Source organism: Boleophthalmus pectinirostris, unplaced genomic scaffold, assembly GCF_026225935.1.
Source record: "Boleophthalmus pectinirostris isolate CB_2022bp ecotype Guang Dong unplaced genomic scaffold, ASM2622593v1 HiC_scaffold_1, whole genome shotgun sequence".
NCBI classification, from domain to species: Eukaryota; Metazoa; Chordata; class Actinopteri; order Gobiiformes; family Gobiidae; genus Boleophthalmus; species Boleophthalmus pectinirostris.
Genome location: NW_026570970.1, coordinates 800,358 through 814,162, shown reverse-complemented (window position 1 = coordinate 814,162; position 13,805 = coordinate 800,358). Strand labels below are relative to the sequence as shown.

Here is a 13,805-nt window from a genome sequence, read left to right as displayed (position 1 = left end):
TCTATTACAGAAATCTGTTTTAATTGATGAACTTTTTCTTTTACAAAATATTATAATATTATGAACAACCTGAAACTTAAAAAAAAATACAATTTCAACACAAAGTTTGAACATGAACTTGTCTGTAAACAGGAATAAGTCCATTTTTGTTGTAAAATCCTGCACTCGGCTCCACTTTTCTCATGTTGGACATTTTTCTGATGAGGGTGTCACGGTCAACAGTCAAAACGATCGTCCTTTAAGAGCGTTTGGAAAGAGACAAGTCTTCATTTGTGCTGCTCTGGTGGGAGGGGCCACGTACAGAGACGCTGGAGACGCTGCTGTGATAAACACCACACAAAATTAACAACATTTTAATAGAAAATATCATTTAAATATTTGAGTAGAAAATCAGCCGAGGGTCAGATTAAAGGACTTGAAGGGCCGTCGATCATTTTGACTTGGTCATTTTGTAAGCAGCTCACATGATGAAAAAGTGTGAACACCTCTGATCTACAGTGGAGCCTGTTCAACTTTTACTCTCTGGAGGTGGTTTCAAATTTTTACATTTTTAGGCCTCAAAAACTCCCTCACCGTCTTAAACAAAAGACACTTTGAGTCTTTCTGTTTTCTTTCTGCTCTGGCGACGGCTCAGACACATTTACAGTTGTGAAATCAAACACATTTACAGTTGTGAAATCCTTCACTTCCACTGGAAACTTGTTTGACTACAGAAGTTTCCAGTGGAAATAATTAATGTTGATTACAGCCCGGTGTCCTGCTCCTCTGGTCCACAGTGCAAAGGCCAAAAGTTATCAGCGGCTCTGGCACAGCCGTATCCTCATCACAACCACAATCACCTTTATGACCATCGTAATAGAACAGAACGAACAAACGAGGATCCTGCTGCAGCGTCATCACGACACATAAAAGAGTTATTATGTGGAGTCAGCACATGTGCAACACCGTAAAAATATAAACTCTGACCACGGGAAAAGTCTGTGGGGTGAGGGGGAAGTGACCATCTGCACCGAGTCTCAAACACGACTGACTTTAAACTGAAGCGTCCAGACGCCGCAGGAACCTGAGGAGGAACATGAACAACACGACCACGAACACGAACACGACCACGACCACGACCACGAACACGACCACGACACGACCACGACCACGAACACGACCACGAACACGACCACGACACGACCACGACCACGACCACGAACACGAACACGACCACGACCACGAACACGACCACGAACACGACACACACGACCACAAACACGACCACGACCACAAACACGACCACGACACACACGACCACGACCACGACCACGACCACGAACACGACCACGACACACGACCACGAACACGACACGACCACGAACACGACCACGAACACGACACGAACACACCACGACCACACACGACCACGAAAACACGACCACGACCACAAACACGACACAAACACGACCACAAACACGACCACGACCACGACCACGACACGACACGACCACGACCACAAACACGACCACGAACACGAACACGACCACGAACACGACCACGAACACGACCACGACACGAACACGACCACGACCACGAACAACACGACCACGAACACGACCACAAACACGACCACGAACACGAACACGACCACGAACACGACCACGACCACGAACACGAACACGACCACGAACACGAACACGACCACGACCACGAACACGACCACGAACACGACCACGACCACGAACACGAACACGACACGACACACGAACACGAACACGACCACGAACACGACACAACACACGAACACGACACGAACACGACCACGAACACGACACGAACCACGAACACGAACACGAACCACGACACGACCACGACACAAACACGACACGAACACGACCACGAACACGACACGACCACGAACACGAACACGAACACGACCACGAACACGAACACGACCACGAACACGAACCACGAACGACCACGACACGACCACGACCACAAACACGACCACGAACACGACCACGAACACGACCACGACCACACACGACCACGAACACGACCACGAACACGACACGAACACGACCACGAACGACGAACACGACCACGACCACGAACACGAACACGAACACGACCACGACCACGACCACGAACACGACCACGAACACGAACACGACCACGACCACGACACGACGAACACGAACACGAACACGACCACGACCACGAACACGACCACGAACACGACCACGAACACGACCACGAACACGACCACGAACACGAACACGACCACGACCACGAACCACGACCGACGAACACGAACACGACCACGACCACGAACACGACCACGACACGACACGACGAACACGAACACGACCACGAACACGACCACGAACCGACACGAACACGACCACGACCACGAACACGACCACGACCACGACACGACCACGAACACGAACACGACCACGACCACGAACACGACCACGAACACGAACACGACCACGACCACGAACACGACCACGAACACGACCACGAACACGACCACGACCACGAACACGAACACGAACACGACCACGAACACGACCACGAACACGACAACGTGAACACAGACGTCACAGCTTCAGGCCTCTGCTCAGAAAAGAGCTTCAGTTACACCAGACTGACTCCTGAGACCTTAACCCATGTTCTAATGTTCTAATGTTCTGATGTTCTGATGTTCTGATGTTCTGATGTTTTAATGTTCTGATGTTCTAATGTTCTGATGTTTTAATGTTCTGAATGTTCTGATGTTTTAATGTTCTGATGTTTTAATGTTCTGATGTTCTGATGTTCTGATGTTTTAATGTTCTGATGTTCTAATGTTCTGATGTTTTAATGTTCTGATGTTCTAATGTTCTGATGTTCTGATGTTCTAATGTTCTGATGTTCTAATGTTCTGATGTTCTGATGTTCTGATGTTCTGATGTTCTGATGTTTTAATGTTCTGATGTTCTGATGTTTTAATGTTCTAATGTTCTGATGTTCTGATGTTTTAATGTTCTGATGTTCTGATGTTCTGATGTTCTGATGTTCTGATGTTCTGATGTTTTAATGTTTTAATCTTCTGATGTTCTGATGTTCTGATGTTTGAATGTTCTGATGTTCTGTTGTTCTGATGTTCTGTTGTTCTGTTGTTCTGATGTTCTGATGTTCTGTTGTTCTGTTGTTCTGATGTTCTGTTGTTTTAATGTTCTGATGTTCTGATGTTCTGATGTTCTGATGTTTGAATGTTCTGATGTTCTGTTGTTCTGATGTTCTGTTGTTTTAATGTTCTGATGTTCTGATGTTCTGATGTTCTGATGTTTTAATGTTCTGATGTTCTGATGTTCTGATGTTCTAATGTTCTAATGTTCTGATGTTTTGATGTTCTGATGTTCTGATGTTCTGATGTTCTGATGTTCTGATGTTTTAATGTTCTGATGTTCTGATGTTCTGATGTTCTAATGTTCTAATGTTCTGATGTTCTGATGTTCTGATGTTCTGATGTTCTGATGTTCTTCTGGTCCCTGGTCACACTCAGAGCTGGAGTTTTGTTTGTTTGAGTTTTTCTTTATTATTCGTCTGTTACATCTGAAAAACTCCAAACTCTCTGCTCCAGCTCCTTTTACTTTTAGTTCATCACAGAACAAAAACACAAAGTGTTTTATTTTTACTCTTTGAGAGTTAAATGTGTGTTGGAGTTGGGGTGATTTGTCAGAGTTGATTTGGTTGAAGTTAATTCAACTTCTCTTAGTGTTAATTTGTCTCCTCCACTTCAAACTCCCTCCAGAGAAGAACCAGTTTGAACCAGTTTTGTTCTGAATTTCATTTTAAATTAACTCAAATAAAGTGTCAAAATAAAACTCCTCTGTGTGTTGTTGAGTTAAATCAGGATAACTCTACAAAGTGTTATCTGTTTACTCTCTAAACCTTCATTTAACTCTGGATTTGGGTTAAACAGGAACTTTGGTCCAGTTTTACTTCATGAACTTTTACACAAATGTTAAATTAACTCTAGAACAGAGTGACTCAGAGAAACTCTGAGGAAATGTTCAAACTGACTCTGTCAGAGTTAAATTTAAGAGAAAAGATGTATTTATTTATTTATCTATTGTTTATATCTATTTTATTTTTTAATACTGCCATTATTTTATTATTTTATTATTTTTGTTCCTTTGGTTTGGAACATAATTCCTCTGAGTTTTTAAAGTCAAATGTTTTTCTGTTGTTGTGTGAAACACTTTGGAAAATGTCGTGTTTATAAAATGTGCGACACAAATAAAGTTGGACTGGAGAAGAGGCTCGGGTCAGATTTAACTCTGAGCTCTTTTCCATCAGTGAGATTCTCCTCATCTCCTCGTCTCCTGAGTCAGACTGAACCTGTTTGAACAGATCCTCATCACCTGAAGAAAAAACATCTGTCCACAGAATCAGACTCCAACTGTCCAACACGAGAAACGACGTCAGGGAGCAGACTGTGGACCTGCACGAGGCTGAACGAGCCACAAAACCATCAACACGAAGCTGAAGGAGAAACTGTTGGTGCGACTGTTTGAGAAATCGGCCGAGAACTCCACGAGAGGAACGAGTCAAAGATCTCAAGGAGCTGGAGCCACAGTCACTAAGAAAACCATCAGGACACTTTCCGTAAAATCCTGCAGCTCCGAGGTCGTCCTGCTGAAGAAGACACATGTGCAGCCTGAAGTTTGTCCATGAACACCTGAAGGATCTAGAGAGGGACTGGGAGAAGGTCTGTGGTCCATGAACACCTGAAGGATCTAGAGAGGGACTGGGAGAAGGTCTGTGGTCCATGAACACCTGAAGGATCTAGAGAGGGACTGGGAGAAGGTCTGTGGTCCATGAACACCTGAAGGATCTAGAGAGGGACTGGGAGAAGGTCTGTGGAGGAGGAGACCAACATCCAGCTCTTTGACTTTAACTCAACTCGCCGTGTTTCGAGGAAGAGAAATGCTCCTGTGACCCCAGAACATCATCCCCACCGTCGAGGACGAAGCTGGAAACATTCTGGACGACTTCACCGCGCCAACGGGAGGAGGGGCGGAGCCTCGTACCGTTAAAATCCTGAGTGACGACCTCCTTCCCTCCAACAGGAACCTGAAGATGTGTCAAGGACGAGTCTCCAACACGACAACGACCCAAAACAAACAACGACGAAGGAGCGGCTCAAGAAGAAGCATGTGAAGGTTCTGGAGCGGCTCAGACTCAGACCAGGACATGAACTTTCACGATTTAGAAATGATCTGCAGAAGAGTCGACCAAAACTCCTTCAGGTGTGAAAAAACCTGAACGACAAGAAAAAAACTGAACCTGAACGACAAGAAACGTCTGAGCTGCAAACGACAAACTGACACCAAGAACCGAGACTTTTTTGGCTCAAAGGTTCAAACATTTGTTTCACTCTGAAATGTAAATCAGTTCAGCCATTTTCTTTAAAGTGATTTTCTGGATTTTGTTTTTGATTTTCTGTCTCTCGCTGTTAAAATAAACCATTAAAATTCTAGACTGATCTTTTCTTTGTCAGTGGCCAAACTTCAAAATCAGGAACAGATCAAATACTGATTTAACTCCACTCGGTTTATTTATTTTCGGCACTTTTAGCTTTAGTTTCTCATTTGTATCATTTCCAGTGTTTCCTGCAGCTGTGAAACTCTTTTGTATGAAAATGTTTTTTAGAAATCAAGTTGGATTGAAATACAAGATTTCACTTTCATCATTTTCTTCTAAAAATACTCAGATGTTTTCCAAGATGCAGAAGATCATTTGGTGAATCATCGTTCTCCTGTAGAACCATAAACATCTGGAACATTCTCCCACATGAAACTACATCATGAACAGAAGAAGAAAAGTCTGGACGCCTGAAAAAAACAACGACTTTAACCAAAAATCAAACCTGTGCACACGAGTGTCGAGTGTGAACGCAGCGACATCGAGTGTGAACATGGAAACTGTGTGTGGACTGAGACTGAACAGAACTGTAGAGTTTAGAGTTTTATGTTTTGATTGACAGAATGAATAATTGCATCAGTATTTATTTTACTTTATTTATTTTATTTTATTTATTTTATTTTATTTGAATGTGTGTTATTTATGACTCGACTGGTTCAGGGACTGAAACTGGACATGAGACATTTTACTTGAACCTTCACAAACACGAGTCTGTGCAGCTCAGTGACAAAAAAACAAATAAACTAAACAAAAATTCATCAGTAAAATATCCACAGAAAAAAAACTACTGGAGAGTTAAAATATCAGAGTAAAATATTTCAGAGTTGTTTTTAACACAAAGTGTTTTATTTTTACTCTTTGAGAGTTAAATGTGAGTTGGAGTTGGGGTGATTTGTCAGAGTTGATTTGGTTGAAGTTAATTCAACTTCTCTTAGTGTTAATTTGTCTCCAACACTTCAAACTCCCTCCAGAGAAGAACCAGTTTGAACCAGTTTTGTTCTGAATTTCATTTTAAATTAACTCAAATAAAGTGTCAAAATAAAACCCCTCTGTGTGTTGTTGAGTTAAATCAGGATAACTCTACAAAGTGTTATCTGTTTACTCTCTAAACCTTCATTTAACTCTGGATTTGGGTTAAACAGGAACTTTGGTCCAGTTTTACTTCATGAACTTTTACACAAATGTTAAATTAACTCTAGAACAGAGTGACTCATTGAAACTCTGAGGAAATGTTCAAACTGACTCTGTCAGAGTTAATTTGAACGAAATGATAATTGAAATGTGACGAGTCAAACTCAACCCTGAGTTGATTTAAAAAGAGAAAAGGTTTGAGAGTCGTGGCTCGTTTGGCTCTGAGGTTTTATGAAGCTGCAGTAAAGTGACTTTCGTAACTTTATGAGGTCAATATTAAATATGTAAGTTTATGATTATCATTAAATAATTGTCACCCTGAACTCGGAGCAAAAGTCTGTGGATGAGGGGGCGGGGCCCCGGACCTGCGGCCTATAAACGGTCCCCTCTGGGGCCCCTGCACTCACACTGGGACGGGGTCGAGTCCAGGTCCAGACCTGCTTCAGTCCTACAAAACTCTAGGTTCTTTTTAGTCCCGTCTTAGTCCAGTTTGAGTCCCGTCTCCGTCCCGGGTCTCGTCTGTCTCTTCTGTCTCTTCTGTCTCTTGTGTCTCTTGTCCGTGTTGTGATGTGTCCCGGCGGCCGCGGCGGCGGCGGCGGCGGCGGCGGTGGTGCTGCGCTGCTCCTGCTGGTGGTGCTGTGCTGCTCCCCCTACAGCAGTGGGTTCCTGATGCTGGGAGGCCCTCGGCTGCTCCACTCTTCTGATGGAGCTTTGGCTTCTGTTTGCTCCAGACTCCTGGACCAGAACCTCCAGGAGGAACTGAGAACTCAGAGAGGAACCGGAGTCACTCATTTTAGAACCCAACTGCCCCCAGAACTACTGCACACAGACCACAGGTACTACTACTACTACTACTGCTACTACTACTACTACTACTACTACTGCACACAGACCACAGGTACTACTACTACTACTACTACTACTACTACTACTACTACTACTACTACTACTACTACTACTACTACTACTACTGCTACTACTACTACTACTACTACTACTACTACTACTACTACTACTACTACTACTACTACTACTTGCTACTACTACTACTACTACTGGCTACTACTACTACTACTACTACTGCTACTACTACTACTACTACTGCTACTACTACTACTACTACTACTACTACTACTACTACTACTACTACTACTACTACTACTACTACTACTACTACTACTACTACTACTACTACTACTGCTACTACTACTACTACTACTACTACTACTGCTACTACTACTACTGGACCACTAGGTACTACTACTACTACTACTACTACTACTACTACTACTACTACTACTACTACTACTGCTACTACTACTACTACTACTACTACTACTACTACTACTACTACTACTACTACTACTACTACTACTACTACTGCACACAGACCACAGGTACTACTACTACTACTACTACTACTACTACTACTACTACTACTACTACTACTACTACTACTACGCTACTGACCACTAGGTACTACTACTACTACTACTACTACTACTACTACTACTGCACACGGACCACAGGTACTACTACTACTACTACTACTGCTACTACTACTACTACTGCACACGGACCACAGGTACTACTACTACTACTACTACTACTACTACTACTACTACTACTACTACTACTACTACTACTACTACTACTACTACTACTACTACTGCTACTACTACTACTACTACTACTACTACTACTACTACTACTACTACTACTACTACTACTACTACTACTACTACTACTACTACTACTGCTACTACTACTACTACTACTGCTACTACTACTACTACTGCACACGGTACTACTACTACTACTACTACTACTACTACTACTACTACTACTACTGCTACTACTACTACTACTACTGCTACTACGGACCTACTAGGTACTACTACTACTACTACTACTACTACTACTACTACTACTACTACTACTACTGCTACTACTACTACTACTGCACACGGACCACAGGTACTACTACTACTACTACTACTACTACTACTACTACTACTGCTACTACTACTACTACTGCACACGGACCACAGGTACTACTACTACTACTACTACTACTACTACTACTACTACTACTACTACTGCTACTACTACTACTACTACTGCACACGGACCACAGGTACTACTACTACTACTACTACTACTACTACTACTACTACTACTACTACTACTACTACTACTACTACTACTACTACTACTACTGCACACAGACCACAGGTACTACTACTACTACTACTACTACTACTACTACTACTACTACTACTGCACACAGGTACTACTACTACTACTACTACTACTACTACTACTACTACTACTACTGCACACAGACCACAGGTACTACACTACTACTACTACTACTACTACTACTACTACTACTACTACTACTACTACTACTACTACTACTACTACTACTACTACTACTACATTTAACTCTCAAAGAGTTCAAACAAAACACTTTTGTGTTGAAAACAACTCTGAACAACAGTTCTTTTACTGTGTACTAATACTACTAATACTTCTACTACAGTACTACTGCACTACAGACAGGACAGAAGAACTGTAGTACTTGTACTGTAGTACTTATACTGTAGTACTCTAATACTGCAGCTGTTCACAGTCTGACTCCTGTGAGCTCTCCCTCTCCCCAGACACCTCCTCTGCCTCACTCGTGTCACTCGTGTCACTCGTGTCTCTGTGACACTCGTGTCTCTGTGTCACTCGTGTCTCTGTGTCTCTGTGTCACTCGTGTCTCTGTGTCACTCGTGTCTCTGTGTCTCTGTGTCACTCGTGTGTCACTCGTGTCACTCTGTGTCTCTGTGTCTCGTGTCTCTGTGTCACTCGTGTCTCTGTGTCTCTGTGTCTCTCGTGTCTCTGTGTCACTCGTGTCTCTGTGTCTCTGTGTCACTCGTGTCACTCGTGTCACTCGTGTCACTCGTGTCTCTGTCCACAGGGAGGACTTGTCTTGTCTCCAGACTCTGCTGGACCGTGTCCTTCAGGCAGATCTTCAGCCCGTGTTGTTTGTGGACCTGTCCGTGGTCTTCACAGGGTCCAGACCTGGTCCAGACCTGGAGCAGAGGCTGGACGTGCTGTTTGAGCAGCTGGGTGGGCAGGTGCGCACCTGGATCCTGCTCCTGTCGAGCACCACTGTGAGGGAGCAGCAGTTCTACGCCGAGCTCCAGCGCATCTTCAGAAGACACTTTCCACATGAAGGTACGTCCCCTGGGTTCTCGGGGAGTTCCTGGGTTCTCGGGGGAGTTCCTGGGTTCTCGGGGGAGTTCCTGGGTTCTCGGGGGAGTTCCTGGGTTCTGGGGGGAGTTCCTGGGTTCTCGGGGGAGTTCCTGGGTTCTCGGGGAGTTCCTGGGTTCTCGGGGGAGTTCCTCTGGGTTCTCGGGGGAGTTCCTGGGTTCTCGGGGAGTTTCCTGGGTTCTCGGGGGAGTTCCTGGGTTCTCGGGGGAGTTCCTGGGTTTCTCGGGGGAGTTCCTGGGTTCTCGGGGGAGTTCCTGGGTTCTCGGGGAGTTCCTGGGTTCTCGGGGGGAGTTCCTGGGTTCTCGGGGGAGTTCCTGGGTTTCTCGGGGGAGTTCCTGGGTTCTCGGGGGGTTTCCTGGGTTCTCGGGGGAGTTTCCTGGGTTCTCGGGGGGAGTTCCTGGGTTCTCGGGGGAGTTCCTGGGTTCTCGGGGGGTTCCTGGGTTCTCGGGGGAGTTCCTGGGTTCTCGGGGGAGTTCCTGGGTTCTCGGGGGAGTTCCTGGGTTCTCGGGGGAGTTCCTGGGCACAGATTGTCAGTCAGGTTGGCGTCAGTTTGCCCCGGGGCAGCTGTGGTTTCACTGGTTTGTTCTTCTCCTCAGATCACGTTCTGTCTTTGGGGGTGAAATCCCGGGACCTGTCGTCTCTGCCTGAGCTCCGGTCGGACCTGGTGAGTCTTTCTAAACGGTCCCAAAGATGGCGTCCGTGTTTGCTGCGCCGTTTCTGAGCCTCTGTCTGATTTCAGCCCGTGGATTTCTTCTCCGTGGAGCTTCACCACGACTGTGACGTGGAGTCTGCGTTTGGAGACACGATCGCAAACATAAAGGTCAGTTAAAGTTAAAAAAAGAGCGCGTTTTATTTCACGTGAACTCGACCCGTTCACTTGAAAACTATCACTTCATGACATCACCAGGTGGAACAGAGAGTTTGGAGCTTTGCAGATGTAGACAGACAAATAATAAAGAGTCAAACAAACACGACTCCAGCTCTGAGTGACACCAGGAACATCAGAACATCAGAACATCAGAACATTAGAACATTAGAACATCAGAACATCAGAACACGACTTAAAGAGACAATCTTCTGTCATATAAAACCTTTAAATAAATCTCGATGTTTCTTTTCTGTTTCTCTTTCGAACCATTTTCTTCCCTGGAGAAAAACAATATGTAGTTAAATTAAAATGATTTAAATTCAGAACATTTGACTTTATCTCTGAGTCGAGTTGACGAGTCAATTTATCCACCGGTGGAATAAAAGTGTTTTTCTAAATTCAACATTTGATTTTGATTCTTATTTAAGTGCAGAAAGTTTTTATTTTTCTTATTTTAAATGCAGATTTTGTACAAAACGTCTTGTTCCACTGCAGATTATTTTACTTCAAGTGAAATTTACTCAAACCAAGAAAAAACTTTCTGAACTGGACTAGATTTAGTTTTGTCGGTGTTTAATCATAGTTTTGTTTAAACATTGAATCCAGAACAAACAGAAACTAAAATAAGAACAACATTTGAAATAAATCAGGTCTGGGTCGTGTGTGTGCGGCCGCGGCTCTTGGACATGTTTGATCTGATCTCATGGGACAAATAAAATTATATCACGGGACAAATTTGGCCCCTGGGCCTGAGTTTGACGTCTGTTCTAAAGTGAGTTGTGTTTTTCAGAGAGTGTCCGGACCTCGACCTGTTCTCATCTACTCCATCCACCTGGACCACTGCACGGACCACCAGCAGGTCCTGGGGAACCTGCTCACAGGTACCAACAAGTCCTGGACTAGTCCTGGTTTAGTCCTGGTTTAGGCCTGGTTTAGTCCTGGTTTAGTCCTGGTTTAGGCCTGGTTTAGTCCTGGTTTAGGCCTGGTTTAGTCCTGGTTAATCCTGGTTTAGTCCTGGTTTAGTCCTGGTTTAGTCCAGGTCTAGTCCAGGTTTAGTCCAGGTCTAGTCCAGGTCTAGTCCAGGTTTAGTCCAGGTCTAGTCCAGGTTTAGTCCAGGTCTAGTCCAGGTTTAGTCCAGGTCTAGTCCAGGTTTAGTCCAGTCCAGGTCTAGTCCAGGTTTAGTCCAGGTCTAGTCCAGGTTTAGTCCAGGTCTAGTCCAGGTCTAGTCCAGGTTTAGTCCAGGTCTAGTCCAGGTTTAGTCCAGGTCTAGTCCAGGTCTAGTCCAGGTCTAGTCCAGGTTTAGTCCAGGTTTAGTTCTGCTTGTGTCTTGTTTTCTGTCCTGACTTAACCTGCTGTAGTTTAGACTTGAACTTTTATGATCAAATCTTTTTTATTTTCAACGTTTACAGCGTCAAAATAATAAAAATAATGATCCTGAGGCGACACAAGGGTCAGAGCGACGACAGATAACGACAAATAAAACCGGATTTTATGACACGTTTATGATCCTAAATCACAATCAAAGTGTCGTGTGGAAATCCTGGCTCCTGGTTCAGACTCTGACTCAAACTTTATTGATCCAAAAGGAAAATGATCAAATGATCTGAACAAACACAAACAATAAAATAAAATAACAAAGAAAAAAATATAAATGTGATAATAAATCCTAAAAAAAAAAAAAAAGAGCAAGAGAGACACACATGAAATAAAACTGAATTATATAAATGTACAAGACAAAATAAAATTGAAAAATTAAAAATAAAATATAAAATTTCAGCTTTATACAAGAGAACAGAGGAAAACTGTCCAGGTTTAGACCTGGTTTAGTCCTGGTTTAGTTCTGGTTTAGTCCAGGTTTAGACTTGGTTTAGTCCTGGTTTAGTTCTGGTTTAGTCCAGGTTTAGTCCTGGTTTAGTCCTGGTTTAGTTCTGGTTTAGTCCAGGTTTAGTCCAGGTTTAGTCCTGGTTTAGACTTGGTTTAGTCCTGGTTTAGTTCTGGTTTAGACTTGGTTTAGTCCTGGTTTAGTTCTGGTTTAGTCCAGGTTTAGTCCTGGTTTAGACTTGGTTTAGTCCTGGTTTAGACTTGGTTTAGTCCTGGTTTAGTTCTGGTTTAGTCCTGGTTTAGACTTGGTTTAGACCTGGTTTAGTCCTGGTTTAGACTTGGTTTAGTCCTGGTTTAGTTCTGGTTTAGTCCAGGTTTAGTCCTGGTTTAGACTTGGTTTAGTCCTGGTTTAGTCCAGGTTTAGTCCTGGTTTAGACTTGGTTTAGTCCTGGTTTAGACCTGGTTTAGTTCTGGTTTAGTTCTGGTTTAGACCTGGTTTTAGTCCTGGTTTAGTTCCTGGTTTAGACCTGGTTTAGTCCTGGTTTTAGTCCTGGTTTAGTCCTGGTTTAGACCTGGTTTAGTCCTGGTTTAGTCCTGGTTTAGTCCTGGTTTAGACCTGGTTTAGTCCTGGTTTAGTTCTGGTTTAGTCCAGGTTTAGACTTGGTTTAGTCCTGGTTTAGTTCTGGTTTAGTCCAGGTTTAGTCCTGGTTTAGACCTGGTTTAGTCCTGGTTTAGTCCTGGTTTAGACTTGGTTTAGTCCTGGTTTAGTTCTGGTTTAGTCCTGGTTTAGACTTGGTTTAGTCCTGGTTTAGTTCTGGTTTAGACCTGGTTTAGTCCTGGTTTTAGTTCCTGGTTTAGTCCTGGTTTAGACTGGTTTAGTCCTGGTTTAGTTCTGGTTTTAGTCCTGGTTTAGACTTGGTTTAGTCCTGGTTTAGTTGGTTTCTGGTTTAGTCCAGGTTTAGTCCTGGTTTAGTTCCTGGTTTAGTCCTGGTTTTAGTCCTGGTTTAGTCCTTGGTTTAGTCCTGGTTTAGTTCTGGTTTAGTCCTGGTTTAGTCCTGGTTTAGACTTGGTTTAGTCCTGGTTTAGTTCAGGTTTAGTCCTGGTTTAGACCTGGTTTAGTCCAGGTTTAGTCCAGGTTTAGTCCAGGTTTAGTCCAGGTTTAGTTCTGGTTTAGTCCAAGTTTAGACCTGGTTTAGTCCTGGTTTAGTCCAGGTTTAGACCTGGTTTAGTCCTGGTTTAGTTCTGGTTTAGTCCAGGTTTA

General features: G+C 43.7%; 1 protein-coding gene across 1 annotated transcript in view; it reads left to right on the top strand.

The window, feature by feature from the left end:
- The first annotated feature begins 7,158 nt into the window (after positions 1–7,158).
- LOC110153127 (lactase/phlorizin hydrolase-like) overlaps positions 7,159–13,805 on the top strand; it is a 21,794-nt gene continuing 15,147 nt past the window's right edge. Inside the window, exons 1-5 of the mRNA XM_055150559.1 lie at positions 7,159–7,427; positions 9,560–9,819; positions 10,452–10,519; positions 10,595–10,675; positions 11,514–11,614. Of these exons, the coding sequence (XP_055006534.1) occupies positions 7,159–7,427; positions 9,560–9,819; positions 10,452–10,519; positions 10,595–10,675; positions 11,514–11,614 (779 nt within the window). The remainder of the gene's footprint in view (positions 7,428–9,559; positions 9,820–10,451; positions 10,520–10,594; positions 10,676–11,513; positions 11,615–13,805) is intronic.